The 26,283-nt window shown below is 46.7% G+C and overlaps 2 protein-coding genes and 1 long non-coding RNA gene across 3 annotated transcripts in view; 1 reads left to right on the top strand and 2 right to left on the bottom strand.

Moving 5' to 3' along the window:
• B4GALT6 (beta-1,4-galactosyltransferase 6) overlaps nt 1-26,283 on the bottom strand; it is a 124,027-nt gene that overhangs the window by 28,569 nt on the left and 69,175 nt on the right. The window lies entirely within an intron of this gene.
• Nucleotides 5,048-26,282, top strand: TTR (transthyretin). The gene is made up of 5 exons (XM_015239926.3): nt 5,048-5,234; nt 19,378-19,447; nt 20,307-20,431; nt 22,874-23,009; nt 26,029-26,282. Exons 1-5 carry the CDS (start codon nt 5,143-5,145, stop codon nt 26,134-26,136), a joined length of 531 nt encoding a protein of 176 aa, XP_015095412.2. The 5' UTR covers nt 5,048-5,142; the 3' UTR covers nt 26,137-26,282.
• LOC140689003 (uncharacterized) lies at nt 10,804-13,985 on the bottom strand. Its single transcript, XR_012063857.1, has 3 exons — nt 13,542-13,985; nt 13,080-13,421; nt 10,804-10,915 (listed from the first exon to the last, which is right to left on the bottom strand). It is a non-coding gene; the product is annotated as an uncharacterized lncRNA (long non-coding RNA).

Below are 26,283 nucleotides of genomic sequence, written 5' to 3'. Positions count from 1 at the left end.
TCTTCTCCAGCGTCAATTTTTAAATCATTTATTAGAAAGATATGTACCAGGCATGGCACTCGGCTAAGCCCTGTGGACATACAGAGATCATTACGAAGTGGTCCTTGAAGGCGAGGCGCTTACGGTCTCGTGGGGTGAAGGAGATACTTAACGCGTGAGGTTCAGGAGTTCCTTGTTTTTGAAAGTTTGCATTTTGATGAACGTCCGTCCAAACCTACCTTATTTTTTCATCTCAACGTTTCAGCTATGTATGCATCATTAAAATTCAATTATTTCTTAATTTTTCACTGGCAGATCGTGCCTGGGGAGGAGCAGGGGCAGCAATAGCAGATGGGCACGCCCTCTAGTGGCAAAATGAGAGAAAAGGAACATTGAACTTCTCCCATTGCACCTACGTGGAGTAGCAGTAAATTAATATATTTCCTGGATTTAAGGTACCATAAATTATAAGATGGAGCCATTGCTAGAATAAGAGAACAAAAAGACCAAAAGTGGGAGTGAAGTACAATCAACACATACGCCTTCTGGATTCTAGAACTCCAAGGGAAGTGTGAGGGGGCCACGTCAAGGAAATACAGTGGTGCGTTTGTACTGTCTTCCTTTCTGGCTGTGCACAGCTAGTGAGGGGTGATGACTGTGGCTGACAGTGGACTGCAATGCACCAAGTACCGGCTGTCTGCTACTTCCCAGGCATCCTGCGGAAGGGACATTGTGGTTCCCGTGTAACACCTGGTGAGAGCAAGGCTCAAAGAAATCATCTACCTCGACCTTAGATATTTAAGCAAAGACCCAGGATTTAACTCTGGAGTTGACTTACAAAGTCCAAGATTGTTCCACTCTCCTAAGCTTCCTTCTGCTTTCCGCCCAAATCCTAGGGCTTCCTGGCTGCTGTGCTTGAAGACACTCACTCCCCAGCACACGTGACAAGGCACTATTCCACCAGGGAAGGTGGGTCCCCTGAGCTCCGTTTGCACGCCGTTTCACTCCATCCCCACTCCCAGGGGAGGTCCTTGAGCCGTCAGCTCCAGGAACTGCTCCACCTCAGAAACCTCTGTCTCAAGTCCCTGCCTTCCCAGGCATGTCTCCATTCCCACCACATCCACTCTTCAGCCTTCTGGAGGCTTTTAGAAACCTCCTCCCTGCTTCTGGATTCTCCCTAAATTCCTAGAAGCTCCCTAAATGGTCCTGACAGGCCCTAATTCCCCCACAGCCTGGGCTTGGAATTCAGGAAACCAGGAGTGTCCAGGCAGAGGGGGCCGTGGAGATGCTGAGAGGACAGGTGGGCCAGCAGAGACCCAGAATCAGCAGATGAGGGCCGAGAGGGTGGCCACCTGCCTCATCAGTGGAGGTAAATGTCGGGAGCCTTGGAATCTAGCAGAAGGTTCCAGCATTGGCCCAAGGGACCTTTTGGAATTAGCCGCATCTCAAGGGAGAGCAGCACAGGGCATCCAGGGACAGCCTGGCTGCACCAAAGCAGAGATCAACAGGAGGAGTATGGGCAGGTTTCCCCTGGTACCCGGGGACTGCATACCCGGGAAAAAGAGGAGGGAGCGAGACGTAAGCCAGTTTAAGTCAACTTAGACATGAGTGTTTTAAACTGTAAGAGGCAGAATTCCCTTAATTGGGCAAGTTAAGTAGCATTTCCCCTCCCATCACTGGTAGAAATGGGGGCTCCAAACGTAGGTTAGAGAAAGTAAATGCAAGCCAACGTTCTGTACGTTTGAGTAGCATCTGTCTTAGCCAAGTTGTGTTCGGGAGGGAGCGTGGCCGTGTGTATTATGGGATCAGACTGAGTACTGGGACATGATAGAATCATGGGAGGAGCTCAGAACGCAAGAGTCTGGAAGGGGGGTGAGACACTCAGGGAAAACTCGCTGTCCAGACCTCCTGAAGCACTGGCGGGACGTGCTGATCAGAACCGGCTGGGAAACAGGAAAGCCAAGTGCTGGTGGGTCGCTGAGGAGCGCTGCAGTAGGGTTGCTTGTGTGTGGCGGGGATGCGGGGACAGGGCACTGCAGATCCACTGCCACGTGTCTGGTGGTTGATTGTCATTCAGATGCACCAACAATCAGAAAAAAGAGCTGGACACTGGAGGGAGGCAGCAAGGACAACCTGGAAGCCACCGGATACCAGGCATCCGGCTATCACCATATCAGCCTGCAAAGTGCTTCAGAGCAAAACGCCACGACTTCCTTTCTGCCTCTCTAATCTCATGCATGTCAGCCAACTCTAACTCAGACCACAGAGGGAAGGCGACTCTGGAATACACAGTGGATTCTGTTCCTCCAGTAACAAAGGTGGCTGTTGAACAATCCAGCATACTGTGTATAAATTTCAGTCCTGCTCCAGAACAGCTTTAAGCTTATTAAATACACGCATGCATAGCAGTGTCAAATAAAACCAGTTGGATGTGGAGAAAGCCAGGACAAAAGCAGACACTCAGAGCAGATCTGATACTAAAATTCACTCTGTAGACGGACTGTTCGTCACGTGGTAGCTGGCATGTGACAGACTGTCTGACTGTCAGCACAGTTCATGACCCACACATGCTCGATGACTGGTAGCTGCATTTCCGCCCAGACCGTCCTTCTTCCTCAGCGCGGAGTTCTCGTCTCCGGTTACTCCACGGACAGCAGCAGGATGTGGGAAACAAGAGGCTAGGAAATACTGGCTTCCTGTTTGGCTCACATTTAGGGGCCCCGAGAGTAGTTCTGGAACTCTTTTTTTCAACAGGGATAGAGAACAATCCAACAGGTTGGCTGAGATGTGAAAGAGCAGCGTGGCTGAACTTTATATTTTCTGAGCAGGACCTAAAAGACCCCAAGGCATTAAAACACTGCAGCCAGCACTGTCCTTCACCCTGGCAATTGCCGTTCCTTGGACCGTCTTCTTTCCTGGCTGATAAAAGCTAAAAATGCCAGACACCAGATTTGCCGCCCTCCCCTGTGGTCAGGACCTGGACTTGTGGCCCCATCCTGGCTAACGGTCTCAAGGGAAAGATGTGGAAAAGCTTTTCTTCTTAATAAACAGAGACGCCCTTCTTCTGCTCAGGTGGCTGCTGTCTGAAGACACAACGGGGGCAGAGGTGGCGGCCACCTTGACAGCCTGCAGGGTAAGTCACACGAGTCCCAGAGAAGCTGGACCCAGAGCGGAGGCACCATGAGGAACTGAGACAATCTGCCCCCACCTACGTCTCGACCCCTCGCAGGTCAGCGGAGGAGCACGTGTTGTCCGAGCCGGTCTCGCTCGGGTGTTCCATTTCACACAGACCCACCCCGAGCTTGTACCATCGTAGCATTCCCAGTTTTGCAAGGAGTCCACTGCCTTTCACAGACCCTTAAACTACACTAGGATATCCGAGCACGCCTACCCAGGGGCCACACGCGAAGACCCCGATGGTCTGCCTGGTCCTCCGTGCTTTCTCTCCTCTTCCCGGTCAGATTCTGCTAACTCCTGGCTTTGCAGCTTTCTCCCATCAAAGATCTGCTGGCCAGCTAGTTTTTTACATTGATCATAGGCCTCAGAGGTATTAACACACTTTGCCAATAATGAGCTTTGTTCTTCTTCCAAATATGACTTTCAATTCCTGCCCAGAGCATCCTTGCACCCCAGGTAACCACATGCCCCAGCCCTGATACTGCCAGGCCGGGTCACCCCACACCCACCAAACCTGTCCCACCTACTGGCAGCAATATCAAATTCATTAGACTCTTAGACATTCTTCTGTATCAACTCTAATCAAATTATTTGTTTGCATGGCAGCCTTCTGCAGTAATTACTGTGACAATTCTAATGTCTGTCAATGGAAAATGCACTCAACAAATAGTCCTTAGCCTGCTACGCGCCCAGGCTGTCATTAATACAGAGAATGTAGTTGAATTTTCACTGTAGGCACAGGTGAGAATTTCACTGCCATCTGTTTCAAAGCTAAACTCTGATTTTGGTCATTATTTATAAATCATAACTAAGGCATCCAGTTGTCCTTGAGTTTGTGCAAACACGTCCTTCACCATAGAAGGTAGGCAGGATCTTGGTGCATGAATTTTGTTGCTCATCCTTCTTGGTTGAGGACCTCAGCCTTGGCTTCAGCTCTGACATGAAATGCATTTGGACACATTCTGATGTCCTGATCCAGGCAGGGGACAGGGCCAGACCATCAAGCACATCCCCAGCCCCTGCGCTGAGCCTGGTCCTAGCACTGACCGGCAGCCTTGGCAGGCAGGTCCGCTAAAGGTCAGAGTCTGCCTTTCTGCCCCAGGAATCAGCGTCAGGCTATTCCGAGTGTGGCCCCTTCGCCTGGGCCCACCTCCCACCCGCCACAGCCCCAACCTGTCCCCAACGTCACCTCTAATTGGGGTCCTTTATTATGTATTTATTTCCAAGTGTTAAATTGTACCTGGACACCCAGGCTTATAAATGTAGACACATATACGAGTGCCTTTTCTCATGTGACTTATTAGAATAATAACGTTCTATTATATATAATATTAACATTCTATGATTATGTCCACAGGGCTCTTTCATCTGTAACCCTAGAAAGAGTCTGCCGCGTTTCGATTTTGCCTTCTCTCACTTCCGTTCTTTCCTTATTCCCAATATTAGCAACTAAAGAAAGAGGTATTTTAATTCCATCACCCAAGAAAATCTTCCCCAGATGGCTGCTGGAACACGTTTTATTTTCATTTAAAATTGACTAAAGTTACCAAAAAGAATGGAAAGTAATAATAAAATGAAACCCTAATAGCTTGAAACAGTAACGTATTACCATCCTCACTAGCTTGGTTATCCAGGGCAATTCTTTCTAGCAGGATTCTTTTCTATGGAGGCAAGTAAAGGTGAGCGGAGAAGAAACGGGTGTGTAAAAATAGAAGCAAACAGAACATGGGCCTTCTGCAAGTCTCAGCCCGCAAGTAAAAAGGAAGGATGGGGCTGAGTCAGCGGGGTGATTGGGAAACGCATGAGTTTCCACAACCCCTTTGCTGAAATAGTAACAGGACAACATTAAAATTCGGGCATTTCCCCTTTGGCCTACATGCAGTCTAACAGTTCTCGCTTTTGCTCCCCTGAAACTGAGCTGTGCTCTGGACAGAATCAGCTGCTGAGAAATGGTCCTTTCCTCAGCCAACTTTAGGAGACGGAGCAATGGGATTGAAAGTCACAAAGAATCTTGCCTGTGAACAAGGTGTCATGAATTGGCTGCAATGTTCCAGAATCCTCCATCGTCCTTGCATCGGGTAAGACATCACGGTTGCTGACTGTTTCTGAGAATAAGTTCCCCTAAGTCTAATCAGTCTGGGGACCAAGGGGACCTTGGGTGAACTTAGGGTCAGAGAGGTTCCCACACTTCAGAGCTGTGTCAGTTATAGGATATGGGTCGTTCCTCTTTAAGTCAGAGAACATGTGCCTGGGGAAGCGGGGACTCCCTGTGCGTGGTAGGTGAAGCAAACCTGGTTAAGATTAAGAAGTGTAACTGGAGAAGTTGAGATTATTTTTAAAGCTGGGTCAATCATTCCAGCTGCTAATCAAAAACCATTTCTACCATTTCTACCGTACGAAAGCCTGCACATGAATGTTTATATCTGCTTTCTTCATCACTGCCAAAACATGGAAGCAACCAAGACGTCCTTTGGTAGGTGAATGGATACATAAACAGAGGTGCATCCAGACGATGGAATATCATTCAGCCATAAAGAGGAAGGAGCTATCAAGCCATGAAACGATGTGGAGGAAATGTAAACGCATATGAAAGAAGCCTATCTGAAAAGGTTCCATATCGTGTGGTTCCCACTGTGTGACATTCTGGAAAAGGCAAAACTATGGAGACAGTTAAAAAATCTGTGATTCCCCAGAATTAGAGGGGAAAAAGGGCTGAACAGGTGGAGCACAGAGGGGTTTAGGGCAGTGAAACGACTCTGTGTGACCCTACAATGGTGGTTACGTACCACTACATCCACCAAAACCATATTATGTACAACGCAAAGAGTGACTTCTAAAGTAAACAATCAACTTCAGGTAATAATAATGTTGCCCATTAACTGGAACAAACGTACCACGCTAATGCAAGACACTATTAATTGGGGAAATGGTGGGGTGGGGGAGTTTAACGGGGTGTCTGGGAGTCCTCTGTACTCATTTTTCTGTAAACTTGAAACCGCTCTAAAAATACTCTAAAAACATTTTTAAAAATTTGCCCAGTATTGTTCTTTCTAATGTTATCTTTTCAATAACAAAGGGTTAAAATGACAGGTGAGTTAAGCTTTTGTGCTGGCTAGTATGATTTGTGGCAGTTGTAAAACAGGTCTGCAAAATTCTTTGACCCTCTTCCTCTTCGAAAAGTGAGGTCTATGTCAAGCGCCCTTCGATATGAACTCTGTGGCTGTTTGACCAACATATACCGTGGAAATTACACAGTACAGTGTGCAGAATCAACTCTCAGTAAATTGGCAGATTCAAACAAAAAATTCCTCAGTGTTTCCCTATAGATAATGCTCTCACACATTTAGTTAAAGGCTTTTCTTGACCTCGAAGAACACACAATAACCTTGAGGTAGACGGTCCCAGTTCAGGGTGTTGGAAAGGCATTCTTGAGTAGGAAGACAATGGAGCCTGGAGAGTGTATTTCAGTCACAGCTCTAGGGTCCTCAGTGAAGATTTGAGTGGTCTGGTGTAGGTTAGCTGTCCAAATCTTTCTCCATTTCTCATCTCTAAAATGTAGATTAAAAAAAGGAACTATCTGGCAAAGCTGTCGTAAGGATTCCCCACACATTGCCTGGCACCCGGCAAGCCGTCCTCAGAGACCTGCTGGTTGCTGCTCTGTGCAAGCGGCCACACTTCTCTGAAACTCAGTTTTTTCATCTATAAAGTGGGAGTTTATTCTGGGGACGACGAAGGTGTCTTCCAGGCCAGGCTGTCTAGGTTTTAGAATCAAGGTCTGGCTGAAGGAAAGACAGCACCAGGAAACAAGGTGTTATGAGAAGCTGTTGAAGGGAAAGAAAGGGAAGAACAGACACGAACTGAGAGCTGGTTCGTGCTTAAGCCAGTGCTTTCCAGACCTTGTTTCCTCTGATCCTTCCCAAGCCCCACCCTCAGGGCTTTTGCCAAAGAGGGATGGGAGACTCCCCCACTCCCCCAGGGGGTGGGAAGGCAGGAGCTGAACACAGGTCTGTCTGGCTCATGGCCCACGTGGTTTACTCCAGGCTCCCCTCTTCTACTTCCAGGAGGCCCCCACGTACCTTCCACTTAGGACAGAAGGGGGCTCGGAAATACTGGGGACAACTTAACAATACAATGTGACGGCCCAAGGAGATTTCCTCTGCAGGAACAGAGCACAATGAATCCCGCTAACAAGTGAGGGAAATCCCAGAGGCCAACAGAGATGAATATCTAAGAAGGTTCACGGCCACAGTGGTGCCCCGGCAACACAGCTCTGAATGAGAGCCTGTTCTGTCTTCATTGAGAAGAGCCGTGTTTTCTGAGTGTCTCTCAGCCCCGACTTCCTGCTGGTGCAGCAGCTCCAGCCCGGCAGCGAAGAGGAAGCAGTGATGAGAAAATCAATTATGCTGAGCTCTAACGGCGAGATGCGTCTCCTTTGTGTAGACACTGTTTCCCTTGTAGTCGCTGGCTTTCACTCGCCCAGTCTGGCCCCCTGCAGCCCATGTAAGACTTGAAATTGCAACCCTTATACATTCAAGTCCAGATTATCCTCCTTAAAGGGAATCAACCATTGTCGAAATCCCCAGATAATCCCTCAACCTCATTTGTGCCATTTTTTTTACTGCTTTCCCAGAAAGCCCAAGATCTATATTGAAAGAACAAACGAGGAAAAGCTGATGGCTTTGAATGTCAGATCTAAGCCAAGGATCCGAGCAAACGTGGCACCAGGCCCCCAAGGATGGCCCCTCTTCCCCGGGAGCTCCCAGCTCCCAAGTCCACTCCTCTTCAGAAAGTCTCGGGCCGGTGGGTACAGCCCCAGTAGAAACAAGGAGGCCACTTCCAGGCTGGAGGAAGTCTTGGGCAGCAGAGGCAGTACATCCCCCTCCCATGAGCGCAGGTCAGAGCACAAGCTGGCTGCCTCTCAGGTTTGGATCTGAATCCCTAATTTGGCTCTAAAAGCATCCAGTGCAATAGCTGTAGGGCAACACTGGGAAATAACTAACGAGACAGAGCCTCTGCAAAGAGGTTTCCAGAGCAGTTGTGCCTGAGGGTCCTAAACACTGAGCAGAGAGCCTGGAGGTTTTGGACTTGGGATGGTCCCTCTCCCCAAGATCCCACCTTAATCTGGTCTCCCAGCTAAAGCCAGAAGCACATGGCAGCTGACTGAATATGCCCTTCTGTGGAAGTTACCTGCCTTGTGTTTCCTCCCAACTGTCAGCTAGGGGTCCTAGCCAGCCACAGAACAGAGACACCAAGACGAGGGAGGGTGGGTAGTCAGGAGGGGAGAGGAAGGAAAGTGGGGAACATGAAGATGGGGTCCTCATGGAAATGTCAGGATTGAAACCCCATCTCCCTTCTGTCTCCTCTTTCTTTGCTGGATCTTTGAAACTTACATTTTACTCTAGTCCCCCACTAGAAAAACTCCCCTCCCCAGGGCCCTTCACAGCCACAACCTGACCTTGGCCCCTCTCTTTCCCCCCAGCGTGCTGGTCAACTTCAGTCTGAACTGCCAGCCAAGCGCTTGATTACATGCCTCTGGTTTCAAGTGTGTAACGCTGGTTCCTCTCCTAGCAAGGGGTTTCAGTGGCATGAGGACAAGATTATGCTGGAAATTTCCTTTGCAGCTAAGACCTAGTAGTGCAGCTAAGACCTTTGCCCCGAGAAGTGTGTTGACTCACTAATCGCACTCCCTCCAGCCAGCATGCCACCGCCGTGGAAGATGAAGGCGCTGGCAGACGAACGCTCGAGAGCGCCCCCTTCAGGACCAACCTCTGTGGGCTCAGGGCGCCTTGTAGGCAATGACAGTAGTCAGGGTCTGCCAGTCCTTGGCCCAACCATCAAAGGTGATTGAAGTTGATATTTCATCCAGAAACAGAAGAGTGTTTTTCAAAACGCATGCACACTTGATTTATAAAATACAAAGTCACTGCAAGGCATTGTTGACCTTTTATTAATTTTTTTGTCAGAACGTCTTTTTTCCTAAATAGGTAGACATAAAGAGTTCAGGCCCAGGGAATTTTTTTACATTAGAAAAATAATTTCTCCATCATGTTAGACTGAGCTACACACCAATTGCTGACATCTTCTCCCATTCAGTCAACACTCAGGGTCCTGACTCCCCATTCCTGAACTCAGCCTGCCACAGTGTTCGTTCCTCTGAACGAGTATTTTTTTTTAACATTTTTTAAATTGAGTTATAATCATTTTACAATGTTGTGTCACATGAGCGAGTATTTTTTGAACCTGCCAAAGATACACTTCTGAATCCACAGAAGCTCAAAGCCCAGGGCAAAGTTTAAATACTACTGATGCAATTGTCACCCTTGACCTATTTGCTGGGAGCTGCAATCATACACAGTCTAGAAATGTGATGCAAACAGTTCTATTCTAGCTGACAATAAACAAGGTCCCCCCAACCCTCCCCCCATCAGATTATTCAGGTGCCCATCCTTGCGTGGCAAGGAGGGGGAGACCATGAAGTTCCGTCTTACAGCCTAGCAGTAACAGAAGTGACAGAGCTCCTCTCTCTCCTTGACCTAATTTACTACCTTTATTTTCACAAACTATCTGGCGTGCTTGCCAGCCGGCAGAGTGAATCTCACTGAAATCAATGGCCATCACTTGAACGCCATGATAACTACTTATATTTCCACATGCTTCTTAATCCAAAAGGCAATGACTAAGTCAATAATATCCAAATAAATATCCAGAGTCTCACGGGACTTCCATATTTTAGGATGCTCATATTTGCGTTCGGACAAAAGTGAAACAAGTCTCCGATCGAGTTATGATATAGTGATTCCTGTCCTAAAAGCTGGGACCTGGAAATAGCCACGGGCTTGCAACTTCTCTGTAGCATATCCACAACAATCAGAGCCAAAGTTTAACTTGCTTAAACAAAATCAAGGCAAAATCAAGGCAAAATCAAGGCAGGCCTGCCAACCCCCGCGTCCACCCCTGCGACTAGACCAACACTTATGCATTACTGTGTGCCAGTCACCGTGCTGTGCTCCGTCTCCATGACTGCATTCACTCCTCCCTAACAGGTGGGGCTATTCTTAACCACTGTTCAGCAGATAAGGACATTAAGCCTTGCAGGCTGTGTAAGAAGACCCAGGTAAAACACTTAGCGCGGGGCAAAGTCAGGCTCAAACCAAGATTTTCTGACTCCAAAGTTCGTGCGTTTTCTACGATGCTACATTGCCTCTCGAGAGAAATGTTGTCTCTCTGCCTAGCAGCCCTCACAGCCAGGGCGGGTGTGGACAGACCTGGAGACGGCCCTAGAATAAAAAATGGGGAGATGCTTGGAAGGCTTAAAAAAATGTGGTGGCACCAAAAATTCAAACTGCCTTCTTCACACAGGAGCCCCAGCTGAGTTTTTAAATCAATATGCCCACAACTGGCCCTGCTAAGAAAGAGATTTCAAAAACCAAAGATGAGCAGACATGTCACATTTACTTGTATTTGTGACCTTTCAAAAAGTGGGCGGTGAGTCACCAATTTGGAGTCCAAGTGCGGGTGCCATGCTGACAGCTGGTGAGGGCTGCAGACGGAAGCCAAGCCGGAGAGGGCCTCTTGAGGATGGGCCTGGTGCAAGATGGGGCAGCATACCTGTCTCGGGGGGCCACCTTCAGTCCCACAGGACCCCCAAGAATGGGGATGAGAGACCGTGAATGCTGCGAGCTGACGGCCCCTGTGCCTATGACCAAATCAGCAGGCAACAGCACTGGTCTTCGTGATGACTTTGGAGCAGTTCTCAGAGCTGAGCAGTGGGGAGAAGGCCAAGTGGGGTTAGTCATGACTCCAATAAAGTCTATGGATAAATTCATTTTGGTTTTTTTATGCAAATATTTGTCCCAACTGAAGAATTATAGTGTTGGCATGGATGTGCGTTAAAAGAACAGAAGCTGAGTTGTGCTCCAGGGGACATGTGTGGATGAGACAAGCACCTAAGGACATGGTTTACTTCTCTAGAGGAATCAGCGCTCATTGTCGGAGAGAACTTGTAGCTTAAACTCTTGAAATGGAGAACTCACGGGTAAGCTCCTCTGCTGAATTCATGAGTAGCTAACACATGGCAGCTCCAAGCCACTTTCCGGGGAATTCTTCCGCCTGTTGAAGTCTGGGTGATCATTGTTCATGCGTCAGCCTTCCTAAGCTGCTAATATCTGCAAAGAGTTCTTTCTAGACAAGTTAAAGGGACCCTGGTTCAACCGTAGCCATGTGTCATGGGGCATTTGCTTAGCCTCTCTCATCGCAGAACTTTGGCAGGGAGGCAAGGAGGTTCTCATTTGCCTCATAGACACCTGGCCAAATGGATTTGTTTCTTAGCAAGGTTGGGGGGCTCTAAAGGTAGCCATGCACCTGGTCGCCAGCCAGCCTAGCCCTTCTAATGTGTCTAGCCAGCCCTGAAGCTCTGGTTAACTGAACCCATGGAAATTTGTGTTGTCTTTGTCTTTGTAGGTGTTTGCAGAACCTTAGAATACCGTGACTCATATTGATGATCAGCTGACTCAAAAAATTGATCTTATTGACAATAAACCAAGGCCCAGAGAGGTTAAGTAACTTGGCCAAGGTCACCCAGCCAGGAGGTGACAGAGCTGTTCAAGAATCTAGAGGACACGGCCCAACCTCACTCCTGAGCATGAGTCACATCTGAGACAATGGTTTTCAAACTTTGGAGCACGTCAGAATCACCTGGAGGGCCTGCTAAAGCACAGGGTGTTGGGGTCCACTCCAGAGTTTCAGATTCAGTGCTTCAGGCGGGGGATGGGGGGTGGGGAGGGACTCAAGAATTTACACGTCCTAACAAGTTCCTGACAAGGGAGTGCTGATACTGTTCGTCTAGAGCCAACACTTTAAGAACCACTGATCTAGTATGTAGGGTGAGGAAGAATTTCTCCTTTTACCCCAAAGACACAATAGATTTATCCAAAAACTCAGCATCAAGCAGTTCACTCCAGTTTCCACATCTGTTCTGGGCTCAGTAAGTGGTGTGAAATTGACTTCTAGAAGGCAGCGTTTGGAGGCCATGAAATGTCAGGGGAAAAGGCTTCTGCCCATCCTGCTGAACCATCGTAAAGGAGTTTTAGATTTGAGTTTGGAATCAATGAATGAAGAAACGAGTCCTCAAACAAATGCAGAAGCCAGACAGAGGTCCCTGGAAAATAACCCAGGGGAGACAGTGGGAGGAATCACTGAGCTGCCACCTGAAGCGCCAAAAGTGGGTGTGGAGGGCAATGCCGGTGTGGCTTCACTGAGAGACAGAGCAAAACCTAGCTGCTGCTGGGGGTGACCCTCCCTTCCTTTGCTGAATGACGTGTCAGCATTTACTGGGCCTTTCCTGTGTGTGGCCCCGCACAGACCATCAGAAGGCGTTGCCCCTGCTCTCAGGGCATTAACACTCCAGGAAAGAAACTGTGACTACAGGCAGCTCCGAGGAGCAGCATAAAGGTTAGAGAGAGGTACAAAGCACGTCAAAGGAGAGAGGTAACTCCGGCCTAGGAAAGGCCTCGGTTTCAGGCTTCTCGTGCTTTTATTATTCATTAAATGTTGCTTTACCCCAGAGTTCTCCCCTCAGAAGTCTTACTGTTAATGTCCGATGGTGATGTCCAAGTGCGGCAGCCACCCCCCATGCTTGTGACCCTGCATCTCCATCTCCAGCCTGATTTCCCCCAATCTCCGTCTCCCAGGCTGTCATTTCCAACTGTGATCTGGACACGGAGGCCTGGAGAGCAAGCTCTTAACCTCAACACGTCCAAAGCTAGATTCACTTTCCTTCATATTTCTCACTAAGCCAATGACTTTATCATCTAAACCGCCTCCCAAGCTAAAATACCTCCGTAGTCCTTGGCTCTTTCCTCTTCCTCATTTTCTGTTCCTGATGTCACCAGAATCTCATTTCTGCCTCGGTCACTCTTTCTCACCTGGCCTTTTCTCTCTGTACCGTCGCCTTCATGGTCACTTCTCCAGGTTACTGAACCCGCCTCCTTTCTGAAACTTCTGCCTCAAGTCTCACCCCTCCCTAGGGGGTTGCCTCTCGTACTTAAAAGCCTCTGGGAAGCTCTGCTCCTTCAGGCAGTTTGCAGGATGAGGAAGGGGTGAGGGCCCAGGGGTGACACGTCACAGGATCTGTCCGAGGTCCAGCTCGTGTCTGAAGGACTGTAGGCAGTAAATGGAGATGGAGCCGAACCAAGACTTGGCCACTTCTGAATGTCAGGCAAAGGACACTCGACTTCATCTAGCTGACCGTGGGGAGTGAGAGAAAGCTTTGGAAGAGAGATGTGAAGTAATCAGAGTTATGCATTAAGAAGATTAATCTGGCAGTAGCTTATAGAAAAGATTATATGGAAAATAGATTAGCATGGAGGAGACCAGCTAAAGCATACTTGTCAAAGGCAGGATTAGCGGTGAAGGTTTGAATTCCATTGGCAGCTGTGGAAACAGAATGTGAGAAATGGGGGAAATATTTTGGAATACAATAGAATTGCTATTGCTTTTTCAAGTTTGCTGCCAAAGAAGGGGAGAATTCAAACATATCTCCTGAAGTTTTCGCCCTGACCCATTGAGCATTGTGATGTCACTTGGAGAAAGAGTGGTGGGCTAGGGGAGGAGGTGGTGGGGGTTCACATTTGGACAGGTAGCCCAGGAGGCATTCCTGGGATGCCCAGAGAGTTAAGAGATCAGGGGACAGATGAGTCAGGCCAGAAAGAACAGAGCAGGGCATTCCTATACAGACAGAGGGAATGACCAAGATGGAAGACTGGCAGAACACTTCTGGGTTTACGGATGACAAGAACCTTTGGAGTCAAAACTATTGCATAAGAAGGAAGTGGCGGCGAAACTAGACTGTCATCACTGCCCCGAGTGATGAGAAAGAAGAAGTGACTACTCTTTAGTGGCGACTGGAACAAGGGATGGAGAGAGGTGTCACCTTGGGTGATGTGAATTCATTTTCAGGCATAAAAGAAGGAAAGAGGTGGGGAGAAAGCGGGTGAAAATCCACTGAAGGACCTTGTTTTAGGAAAGCATGGTGGGCGTAGGGACATGCGACTTGGCTGAAACTTGCCTTGTCTCCCTGGCCTCTGCCTTTAAATATTCAAATCCCGGCTCTTCCCATAAAGGAGACCTTCAGTTTACTTGACTGCTGTTTTGACTCACTGCCTTATGTCTTTCATCAGAGAGCCTCCCAGGTTCTAAAGTGGAGAATCACTTTTACCCCTCCATCGTCAGCACCCTGTCCCTCTGCCTCCCCCTGCTTAGCACTGCTGCTGCCTCCATCCCTTCCTTCCAAACCAGCGACACCACACCAGCCCGACTACCACTCTACTATTGTGCACACTGGAAGAGGGGCTTCTGCTGAGATCAGGTTCTCCTGGTGGAGCCCAGCTGGCTGTCTCTAATACCCTACTTACTCAGCAACCATCTGACTATTAATTAAATTGGTATTATGATTTTAAAATGAGCCTTTCATGATTTGTTTTCCCATTAAAGGAACCCTCAGGGCTCAGTCACCTCACGGGGAGCTGACAGAATTGAATTCTTAAGGCTGTAACCATCCAGGGCCCCAAAACACAGTCACCCCCACTCACCCCCGGCTCCCTCAGGAGACCAAGTCCAAACACTTGACCAGCCCACTCTCCACTCCAGCTAACCAGCTTACTCACAATAACATCAGTGGGTATTTCAGGGTCAGCAGGTCACTGGCTAGAAGTTGACTTGTACCCTCAGAAAATAAACGAAGAAGAGTTCATCTCCGATATATTTTTAAATTAATAAATAGGCGTGTTCATTATAAGGGAGAGGGCAGAAGAACCTTAAACTAAGAGCAGTCCTGAGTTGTTCATTAACCACCGCATATTCTGCAGTAAAAGGAAAAACACCGTCATCCAATTGGTCTTTTTTTTTTTAACCTCAGTTAAACATCTAGGCTTCAGCCCCATGGTCAGAACGTGAAGAAAAACAGTACACGGCTATTAAAAGAAAATTTATAGCGTGAATGTTTCACTAATGCACCTTTCTTTTCTGGCACTGGATCCTTACCACCATTGAAATTCGCTCTACAGGACACAGCCTCTAGAGCAAACACTTAGGGCTCCAGGAATGTGTTGACCCTCGATCTTAATTCATCCCTCTTGGTGGATCCCATGAAACCATCTTTCGAAAACAGCTTTCACAAACTCCCAGAAACACAGAAAGGCAGACCCGCTTATCTTTGGGTGGTTCTGTTTATCCTTATAACCCTCTTTCATCACAGTTGCCTCTCAGGCGAGCACCATGGGGCTTTTCTTGTATTTGTCATTGCCACTGGCTCCACACAGGCATTCCCTTGACCAAGAATGCATTCCCACTCTCTTCGCTTTTTCCTTCCTCCCCAGCCGTGCTCTTCTCTCACCTTAAACACCGTAAACTTCGTCTCCCGGGACTCTCTTATTTTCACTTCACATTATCCACATTTGCTCTGCAGGTCTCTGCCAACGTTGTCTCTTTCTTTGCATTAAAAATCATCTCTATCTCTGTAAGATAATTGATGATTCAACAAATTCGGGATCCTTCTGCTGCTCTGAATTGCTTCACTTTCCCTCTACCTCCTTGTCTTGTTCAAATTCAAAGTTTATTCATAATTTCCAGATCAATGACAGTTCAGAAGGCAAGAGAGTCCAAATGGCCAAGGGCACAAGGCTTGGAGGGTGTGCTCGTGCAGTGAATTCTAGAATCAACTATAAGATTATGACAATAGGATGGAGTTGGGGGGTGGGATTAACAGGAGGAGAAATCTCAGGGTAAAAACAGGTTTCTGTATTTAGGTTAAAATTCATAAGTGATAACCACAGTAAGCTATCACCTCACATCGGTGAAAATGGCTACCATTAAAACGACAAGCGAGAATAAATGCTGACAAGGATGTGAAGAAAGGGAACCCTTGTGTACTATTGATGAGAATGTAAATTGGTGCAGCCACTATGGAAAACGGTATGGAGGTTCTTCAAAAAGTTAAAACTAGAGCTACCATATTATCCAGCACTCTGGGGTATGTATCCCAAGGAAATGAAACAGGATCTTGAAGAGACATCTGCCTTCCCCCCTCCCCTGTTAATTGGAGCATTATTCACAGCAGTCAAGATATGGGAACAACCTAAGTATCTGCCTATGGATGAATGGATAAAGGAGATTTGTGTGTGTTCCACACAATGGAACATTATTCAGCCACGAGAAAGAAGGGAATCTGCCATTTGCAACAATATGGATGGAACTTGAGGGCTTTGTGTTAAGTGAGATAGGCCAGACAGAGAAAAGACAAATATTGTATAATCTCACTCATATGTGGAATCTTAAAAAGTTGAACTCATGGAAACAGAGAGTAGGATGGTGGTTGCCAGGGGGTGGAAGAAATAGAGGAGAGATTGGTTAAAGCATACAAACTTTCAGCCATAAGATAAATAAGGTCTGAAAATCTCATATAAAAAGTGGCGACCATAGTTGATAACATTGTATAGTATCATTGAAATTTGATAAGAGGGTGGAATTTAAATGTTTTCACCCCCCCACACACAAAAGAAGATAAATATGTGAGGTGACGAGTGTGTTATTTAACTAGGTGGTGGGAATTCTTTCACAATGTATACATGTATCAAATCACCACCATACGCACTTTAAATATCTTACCATTTCATTTGTCAGTTATACCTTGATAACTGTGAAAATGAAATAAGATAAAATTCATAAATGACAGAAGCACAGGTGATGGATACTGTATGGTGATTTTAGATCATTGTGACCAAGAGGACCCGATGGGTAGTGCTCTGATGAGGGGTTGCGGTCACGGCTACTACAGTCCTGGATGTACTCGCGATGTATCACTCACAGCAGAGTGCCTTCCAAAGACACTTACAGCCTCAAAGTCCAATGTATTGGCCTGATTCCACCTGAAGCGCGTGTGCGTTTCAGCGCGCTGCATTTGAAGAGAAACACTGACCAATGGGAGTATGTCAGAGGAGGAGGATCTTGGTGGAAAAGGATTCTAGGAGCGTGTCTGAAAAGGAATCATTCAGACGAGGGAAGGTCTACTTCGCAAGTAGAAAAGAAGATGTCACACACCAATCAAATGGCTGTCAGAAGACCAGCCATCTCGAACTCACATTTCCGAGAGGCCGGGAAGGAACACAGATGAAGGAAACAGGACATGTGTAAGGAGAGGAATCTCAAGCACTCGAGGGCCGCTAGAAATGTGACCTAACCTCAGAGGCAAAGGGGAGCCCAGGGCGCTGTAACGTCTGAGAGCGCCAGTCCGCTGACTAGTGCCACATTCTTTTCCAATTTCTCAAGAGAGGCCAGAAATCCACGTCTTTATGCAACGTTGTCTCAATTTTTCATTTTAACAACTATTTCACAATTTTTTAAAGAAACATTCCTCAGGCCAAAAGTAACGTGTGTCTGGGCTGCAGGCAGCCCAGGGCTGCCAGTTCACAGTGTGTACTGGAGACACTTCTAGGTTTTGACAGAAGCAGCACTAAGAGGCAGAGATGGAAGTCTGACTTGGGGTAAGAGAGAAAATTCAAATGGTAAGACTCACAGAAAACAGATTCTCCATCCAAGTTCTGAGCGTTGGGAAATATTGGGAAATAGTCAGGAGAATGTTGGATGACAAAATATGAAAGATGGGAGAGAAAGGATGCTCTCCGTTGCAAAGGTGAACTAAATTATAATGCTACTTTACACCAGAATAGTGGTTTACAGTCTACGAAGAGCTTTTATATCACCTCATAATAAAAGTTATTAGAATAGTCCTTTGAAGTAGAAAAGTAGATATTTCCATTTTACAGATGGGTACACTGAGTATCTGAGAGATTGAATAATTCAGAGACGGTCATCTGGGGAACTGGGCAAGAGAATTAGGACTCAGATCATTTAACTTCAGATTCAAACCTCTTTTCAGGACCACGTCAGAGTCAGACTCTACGGCTCTAAGGTTCCATTCCTGGCTGTGCTCTGAACTGGATTTGCTCATTGTTGCCTTCCTGTGGTCAATTCACTCTCCCCAGGTCTTCCCCTGCCCATTTCCATATTCCTGGATTGCCTTCCTGCCCCTCCACCACTCCCCGAAAGCCCTTGTCCTTCGTGATCTCTTGTCCAGTTTCTTCCAACCTGACCGTCAGCTATGAGAATGCTCCCCCAGTTCTCAGTGCTCCAAACTGGGCTCCCCCTTGACATGTGATTGTCCAAAATGTTTGTCTGTCTTCTCTGCATCTCCTACATATATGTTGCTATCAGGACAAAATTGTCTTAACCCATAGAGAAAGCCACATACTCATCTGTGCACACACACACCCAAGAGTTGCTGCTTGATCAGGGAATCATCAAATGATTATAATTCCTAGACTTGTAAGTTGGCCAGGAGAAAGAGAATCTGTTACCAACACGTGGCTTCTAGTTCTCACAGTGATCTCTGCTTCCTTCCAGAAATTTGGTTCTGACCAAAGCCAGCTGAATAGTCTTGTTTCTACACAATCAGTATAGGAGAAGCTGCAAAAAAAAAAAAAATCTGGTTCTCTGTATTTCAGGCTCGTGGATGCCACTTTAACATGTGTCATTATTCCTTAAGTCAAGGACCTTATCTCAGAAGAACCCAAAAGTCATGGAGAAATTGCTAAACTAAGCTTCCAAATGACTTAGTTTGGCTGAAACATAGGTTTTTTAAATGGGAGCACTTCCAGAGGTTTTTCCTTTAGCCTCGTGGACATACACAAGTGCAGGGATGTTTTTTGATGCACTCTATACAAGCCCATGCAGCCAAATGTCATTCCGTGTGAAATAAATGATTACAATTTGCATCTATCATCTAAAACGAGTGATAAAATGTATAGACAATGGAAAACAGGCATAGAAGTAGACTAAGGGAGAAAACAGATTCCCAAGAATGCGGCTGCCTCCAGCCAAGCAGGGAGAATATTCTTGTTTGGTTTTGTTGTTTTGTTTTGAGGATCTAGTTGGTCAAATGACCCGTTAAGAATATTTCATAGAGCGAGTGTTCTGACGCGCTAATCTCTCTAGGCAAGGTTCATATTTGTGTGGGTTACTTATTGTCCCTTTGTTGACTAAGTCAATAATCAGAATCAGCAGGTTTGGAGGCAGGTTGGCAGGGATCAACAGCCTGGCTGGGGCCAAGAGACTATAAAAGCCTGGCGCTGGGAGCAGCCTTCACAGAGACCCGCCGGTTCTTGGCAGGATGGCTTCCCACCGGCTGTTCCTCCTTTGCCTGGCTGGACTGGTGTTCGTGTCTGAGGCGGGCCCTGCGGTGAGTGTTCGATTCTTTGAAGTCCTTTCACATTTCTAGCTGAAGAAGTGACTTCCTGCTTTTGTGAGTAGGGCCGGGGGCACCCAGAATCTATTTTTAAACATCATTGATTCAAACTTCAAAAAAAATATCAGAGTTCTGCAGAGCTCACTGAACTGGGGCTTGGATCCTGGGCGCTCGCCTCTACGACTTTTGCGGATCAGGTTTGAAACGGTGCCTCAGTTTCCCCAGATAGATGGTAGAAATGAAGATCAAACATTGCAGACACTGTTACTATTGAGTTTTCAGAAGCTCAGCTTTGATGAAGTTGACCTCGTTTTCGCTAATCAAAAAGCATGTAGCAATTAGTCTCCGAAAGGCTGAGGGGACCACATTCTAGGCAGATGTCTAATTATTAAGTCCCCTGGAAGAATTAACTAACACTGTTAGGTGAGTCATGACATCATCTGACATCATTTTACAACAACTAGGAAGAGGGAGTTACTACAGCAACTACTGACTGATGTGCTCTCGGGAAAAACTATTTGGTCTTTGGCGCGTGACATCTTTTCAGTAATTCCACTCAAACGACGAGGCTTAACAAAGCAACCATTCTCAGAGGACCTATTTTCTCCCTTCAAACTCATTCTACACGCCCCAACTCGGGCGCAGCGTGTCCGGAGGCTGAAACCACTCTTTCTTGGAGAACAATCTGGTCTGTGTTACCCTGAGTCAGGGAAGCTCGTTCACTGTCGACACGTCTGTTGCTGGAAATGGAATTCAAGTGCACTTGTGACTTGCTCAGAGATTTCTGACACCACAAGGGGTGCATCCTGTCACTCTTACCAACTTGGTTGTCACTTGTCTTCTCTCTGCCCAGGGTCCATCCAAGTGTCCTCTGATGGTCAAAGTCCTGGATGCCGTCCAAGGCAGTCCTGCTGTGAACGTGGGTGTGAAAGTGTTCAAAAAGGCTGCTGATGAGACCTGGGAGCCCTTTGCTTCTGGGTAAGCTGCCCCTCCGACCCAGACGAGGGATCTGGCTCCATCTGCCTGTTCCCCTACTGCTTGTTAGAGAAAGGGGCTCGCACCACTCAGTAAAGAATCTGCAAGTATTTTGTATATAGTGGTTTGTATCTGCTAATCCCAAACTCCTATTTTATCCCTCCCTGCCTCTTTGCCCCTGTGGTAACCATACGTTTGTTTTCTGTCTGTGAGTCTGTTTCTGTTTTGTGAATAAGTTCATTTGTGTCATTTTTTTAGATTCCACATACAAGTGATGGAAACAACAAGGTCCTATGTTATAGCACAGGGAACTATATTTAATAGCTTGTAGTAACTGATAACGAAAACAAATATATAGGGGGAGGGTATAAGTGGTACAGCACATGCCTAGCATGCACAAGGTCCTGGGTTCAATCCCCAGCACCTCCATTAAAAATTAATTAATTAATCAAAACTTTGTTACCCCCCAAATAATTTTAAAAAGACAAAAAAGAATATATATATATATGTCTAACTGAATCACTATACTGTACACCAGAAACTAACACAACACTAAGTTGACTACACTTCAATAAAAAGAAAAAAAGGAATCTCCAAGTAGATTGAAAATGGGCCATAAGAAGGATGCCCTCTTGCCTCACTCAGCTGGGAGGGACAAGGAGGCTGATCAGCATTTCGGGCAGCTCCCTCCTCCCCACTGCAGCACCACCTTTGTGGGTCACAAACCATTTGAAAAGAGTGACGAAAAGTAGGAAATCCACACCTGGAAAAAATGCACATATACACACATGCAAAAATGTGTGTGTAATTTCAGTAGGTCCACAGGTTCCTCGAAGCCCCTGCAAAACACTCAACTGTCAGTCCCTGTGGTGGAAAGGTGGAGAGATGGAGAATTTGTGTTCATGTGTTAATGAAGGGGAGGAACTGAGAAATGGCCCGGATGAGGATGAGGTGGCTGTCTGTAGTTTATCCGGATCAGCCAGGGTCCAGGGCTTTGTCAAGCAAACACTTGTGGAGCATCCACTCTGCAAGGCTGGGGGCTGCCGAGTTGCATAGGAGAGGGCACAGAAGAGAAGGACACTCCATACAAAGAGCAGCGGCAGAGCAGCCGGCAGTCACCCACCGCCGGGTGCCAAATTGACTTCACACCTCCTCGGCTGCTTAATAACTTACATGGAGTTTTCTCACCTCCACTAGCAGACATTTCAAAGCAAGTGCATATTGGTAAATCTAAGCCAACTACTAAAAGAATGAACAACCAAGAAACCTTCAGCACTAAGTAATACTGCAAAGTGTTTATGTCTCCTGGGGAGAGAGTTTCTGTAGGTTTTAGTTGAATCCCAAGAACCACATGATGATTCTTCACCCATCATTGGGAAGACCACTTTTTTAAATATTTTTAAATTTAATTTTTAATGTTTTTTTTAAATTATTCTTTTAATGGAGGTACTGGGGGTTGAACCCAGGGCCTTGTGCATGCTAAGCACGCACTCTACCACTGAGTACACTCCCCACCCTCCGACCATTACCTTTAGTGTGGTTTCAACTGAGTTTTTATTTGTTAATTCATTTACGTTGACATAAAATGCCATGCACACTCTGGGAAGCAGTTAAGAGAATATTCGAAGTGAGAGATGCCAAAACCATTCAGATGTGTGTGGGAAATCTTTTTTCTGATGAAAAGACGAAAAAAGGGAAATGAAATATTTTCTTCCCGGAAGAGGAGACAGTGGGAGGGAAATGGTCAGAGTCAGTAAGGACCACTTCCAGGTTTATCTGTCTTAGTGTTTACAGTCTAACGGAGAGCGATTTTGCACATCAGCTATCTGGCAGATACTCATATGGAAACAGAAATTACCAAGTTAAAAACAAAAAGAGTGCGTAGTTATTTGTTGTTGGCAAAGAGATACCAAGCGGATTAATTATGAAATGTACGAGTCAGACACAGGTTTCTCGTCGTACTTTGAGCTCCCCTCTGTGTGTGCACACATGACACGATCCCTGCAAGATACCCTCCCGCCCCAGCGGAGAGGAGACCCTGACGTTGTGGGGACCTGCAGAGTCAGAGTGGCTGGTGGCCACTTCCAGGGGTGGTCGTGAACCTTCAGCCAAACACCAACCCTGAACCGCAGTGACTCTTTGAAGTGAAACATCATACCTGTACTTTGTTCTCATAAAACAGAAAAATCTCTAATGAGCCTTTTGAAGCATTTCTGACAAATTTCCTGTCAGTTAATTTTAGACAGTTACTAGAAGTTTCCCTGTCCTGACCTGGTTGAGGGAAAAAAATATGTATATATATATTTATCACACACTGCATGTATGAGTATGTGTGTGCCTGAGTGTGTGTGTGTGTGTGTGTGTGTGTGTGTGTGTGTGGTGTCACCTTGCCCTGGTATTTATTCCCTCTATGCCTAATGTAACCTGGACTTTTGCACCTTCTAGGAAAACCAGTGAATTTGGAGAGCTCCACGGACTCACAACGGATGACAAATTCGTAGAAGGGGTATACAAAGTGGAATTAGACACCAAGTCTTACTGGAAGGCACTTGGCATCAACCCGTTCCACGAATATGCAGAGGTGAGTATGTGGGTGCTTGAGCTGGCTTTTTGTTTTTGTTTGCTTTTAATCCCAGGAAATGCACCTCTTGCACTTTGCATACTGTGTTAAAGTCAGAAGGAAAATACTGGACTAGACCCTTTCCTATTTCTACAATCAGAAATCCACCAAACTCTGAAAAGCAAACTTTTTCTCTAGGTTTGGTGAAAACCCGTTTAGTAACATGCCCTGAACTTACAAGACGCTCTTTAGAGTCTTCATCCATTCCCTGAATCCGACTGTTTGTCTGCTGAAGAAATATTAATATATTGGATTACTAGCATCAGGCAGCCCTTCCAGCCTCCCACAAAGGGCAACATACAACAAAAGGCAGATGCATCATTTTACTTCTCAAAAATCTGAAAACTTTTTCATTCCAAAATACATCTGGCTTCCAGAGGTTTGGTAGGTGATTTTGGACAATGCGTATATAGAGAGACAGTAAATTCAAAATAATGATGTCAACACAGTGGGTAATATTGAGCAAACTTCTACCACATGCCAGGCACTGTTTTCTATATTAAACCTATTTAATCTTCATAAACAGCCCATAGGGGTCAGTCCTGTTATTACCCCCATTTTACAGGGGAAGACAGTGAGGCACAGGGAATCTCGGTAACTTGTCAAGGTCACAGGGCTAGTGAAGGGAGGAGCAGTGATGTTTACCAGCCAAGCCCAGACTGGGTTTAGTCTCAGGTGGGCCTCAGCTTCCTTCCCATGAGAAGCCCAAGGAAAAATCGTCACCATCATCAAGCCGCCTTGGGATCCCTGGTTCACATTCTGTTGCTCTGCTTATGAGGCTGTGGGAACCTCAGAGTTATCCATGGGCCCAGTCTCCCTACCTCTTCCTTGCCTGTGATTCCTTACATCATTTCAAACAGATGGCTGCCATGGAAATAGAATCCAGACGTGCTGGTCAGAGTTAAAGATCAACTAATTGCTTCAAAAATAGCTCGGCGTGAAAAGGAGCCATTCTCTCTGGCTTAGTCACGGATGAGACTTTCAGTTGCCAGAAAATGGTTCTTTCAGTAGACAGGGTTGCCAGGGAAACTGTAGGGCCCTGTTTGACTTCTGGGGCCCTCAGGTCACCATGGGAGCACTGTCGACTGAGAAGCATGTCTCTGGCTACTTCTCAGCTGGGCAGCAAGACACGGAGCCCCCATCCTAGGTGGGTGAAGGGTCTAGATGGTGCCCAGCACAAGATCTGCACCCCTAGACTCCCAGGTCTGGAGCACCATCAGAGCAGCCTCCCCATGGTCCTTGTCCGCCCTGGTCTCCGCCTGATGAGACCATCTGAGAAGATCCAGGGCTGTCCTGCCCATGATGTGCTATTCCTATGATTAGATGTTAGCTTCCTTGTCTGCCCTTCCCTCTTTTAATATTCATTCAACAAACATTTAAAAAATAAAAACCTTCTATGTGTTGAGCACTCTGCTAGAAGCTAGAGATTCAGAGGTGAAAACACATCCCTGCCCTCGGAATGGAGGGGAAGGGGCTGAAGGAAGACCCAGGAGGCAGGACCGAGAGCCCGACTTGGAGCCTGAGAGGACAGGGGGAATGACAGCGAGCACCAGCCGTCAGGCACGAATCCCAGCGTGGTGGGTTCAGCCATGAGTTCCTTTCCTGCCAGCTTCTTCCGATGAGAACCTTCCAGAACATCTCTACCCTTCAGCTCTGGTCTACTCCTCCTCGGCTGATGACCCAGGTGACCAAATTAGACAACAGTTAGGAGATTTCCTTTGAAACTATTAGTCCTCCTCACTTCATGGATTTTGGGGCACAGATGATGCCATTTACCATTTTTAGGAAAGAAACAAATGAGGCTGGAGGCCCATGTCACTACAAGAGATAAGAAATTTTCCTGAATTGCTTCCAGAAACTGACCTTTAAGATATGCCCCTTCTGCTTCAGAGAGATTCTTAAGTGATTCTCACCTCCTCTTGCCCTAATGCTATTTTTGTTCTTCACGTGGTTCAGCCAGATTTTTTTCTCACGTGTCCTCAAGTAATCAAGGTTTCCTTTTCCCATGTTTAAAAAAAAAGTACTTATCCGGGGGTGTTCAAAGCTCAACCTAGGGCTTGTATACAGAATAAGTGAAAGTAAACACCTCACTGCTCTCCATCTCTCTCCTGAACCAAATTTATCTCTTCTTGCCTCACTCCGGGCACCTAGACTATCCCAGCCCCTGAATGTCAGCTCTACTGAGTTTGCCTAAAGTGTGTGAGTAGCCGGAACAACACTTCGATAGACAGTTTGCCCAACTGCAAAACATGGGCTCCGACACATGTGTGTAATTCAAAACTCCAGCACGATCTTCCACACCCTGCTTGTATTGTAAATAGAACCCAGTAAGGCTTTTATTCCGAATTTCATTGCTTCTTAGATACACAAAAATATACTTCTTCATGTTAGAAAATGCAAAGGAATAGTGGCAGAAAGATCTCCGGGTTTGGAGACAGGAGCCTTAACTGCAAGTCTGGCTCTGTCACTGCCTACACGTGGGTTAGACTCAGAGGTCTGGTTTGTTCATCTGTAAAATGGGCTCCCTTCTGGCTATAAAATCCCAGGTCTCTAAATCTGTAGCGGGGTTGGTTGCCACCATTCTTCGCCTCTGGGCACTGAATGCCAGTTTCTACATTCTCTCTGCCCTTTTCCAAAACCTGCAAAATGGACACGAGTATTTAGGATCTCTGTCATTTTCCTCGGTCAGGCTAAAGCCACCCTGATCTTTAGTGTAAATTTGCAAAGAAAAAAAAGAAGAAGAGAGAGAGAGGCCTGATTCTACAGATGGGAGTGAAGAATCTTGTTGAAAGGGCTGCATGAGGCTCCAACGGCTTCGCTTGCCAGTGTATTTGGATTTTTGCCTTTTGTTCACACTGTTTCAGAAAACAAACAAGAAAATAAAAATAATTCCTTTGGCACCAGACTTGCAGCGGGCTCTCCGGCCGGGGCTCACGTGCTGGGCTGTGTGAGAAACGGTGCTCTGTGTGTTCTGTCCCAGGTGGTGTTCACGGCCAACGACTCGGGGCCCCGGCACTACACCATCGCCGCGCTGCTCAGCCCCTACTCCTACTCCACCACCGCCCTGGTCAGCGGCCCCAAGGAGTGAGGGGCGCCTCCTCCCGCGGATCCAAAGGACGAGGGACAGGATTTCGTGCAACCGATAGTATTGCATTTTTATTAAAGCCGTGTTTTCACTTCCTAAACTATGTTAGAAACTCGGGCAGAGACAATAAAAACGTTCTTATTAAAGCAT

Source organism: Vicugna pacos, chromosome 24 (genome assembly GCF_048564905.1).
Source record: "Vicugna pacos chromosome 24, VicPac4, whole genome shotgun sequence".
NCBI classification, from domain to species: Eukaryota; Metazoa; Chordata; class Mammalia; order Artiodactyla; family Camelidae; genus Vicugna; species Vicugna pacos.
Note: the sequence above shows the minus strand (reverse complement) of the source record. Positions and strands in the feature narration are given on the sequence as shown.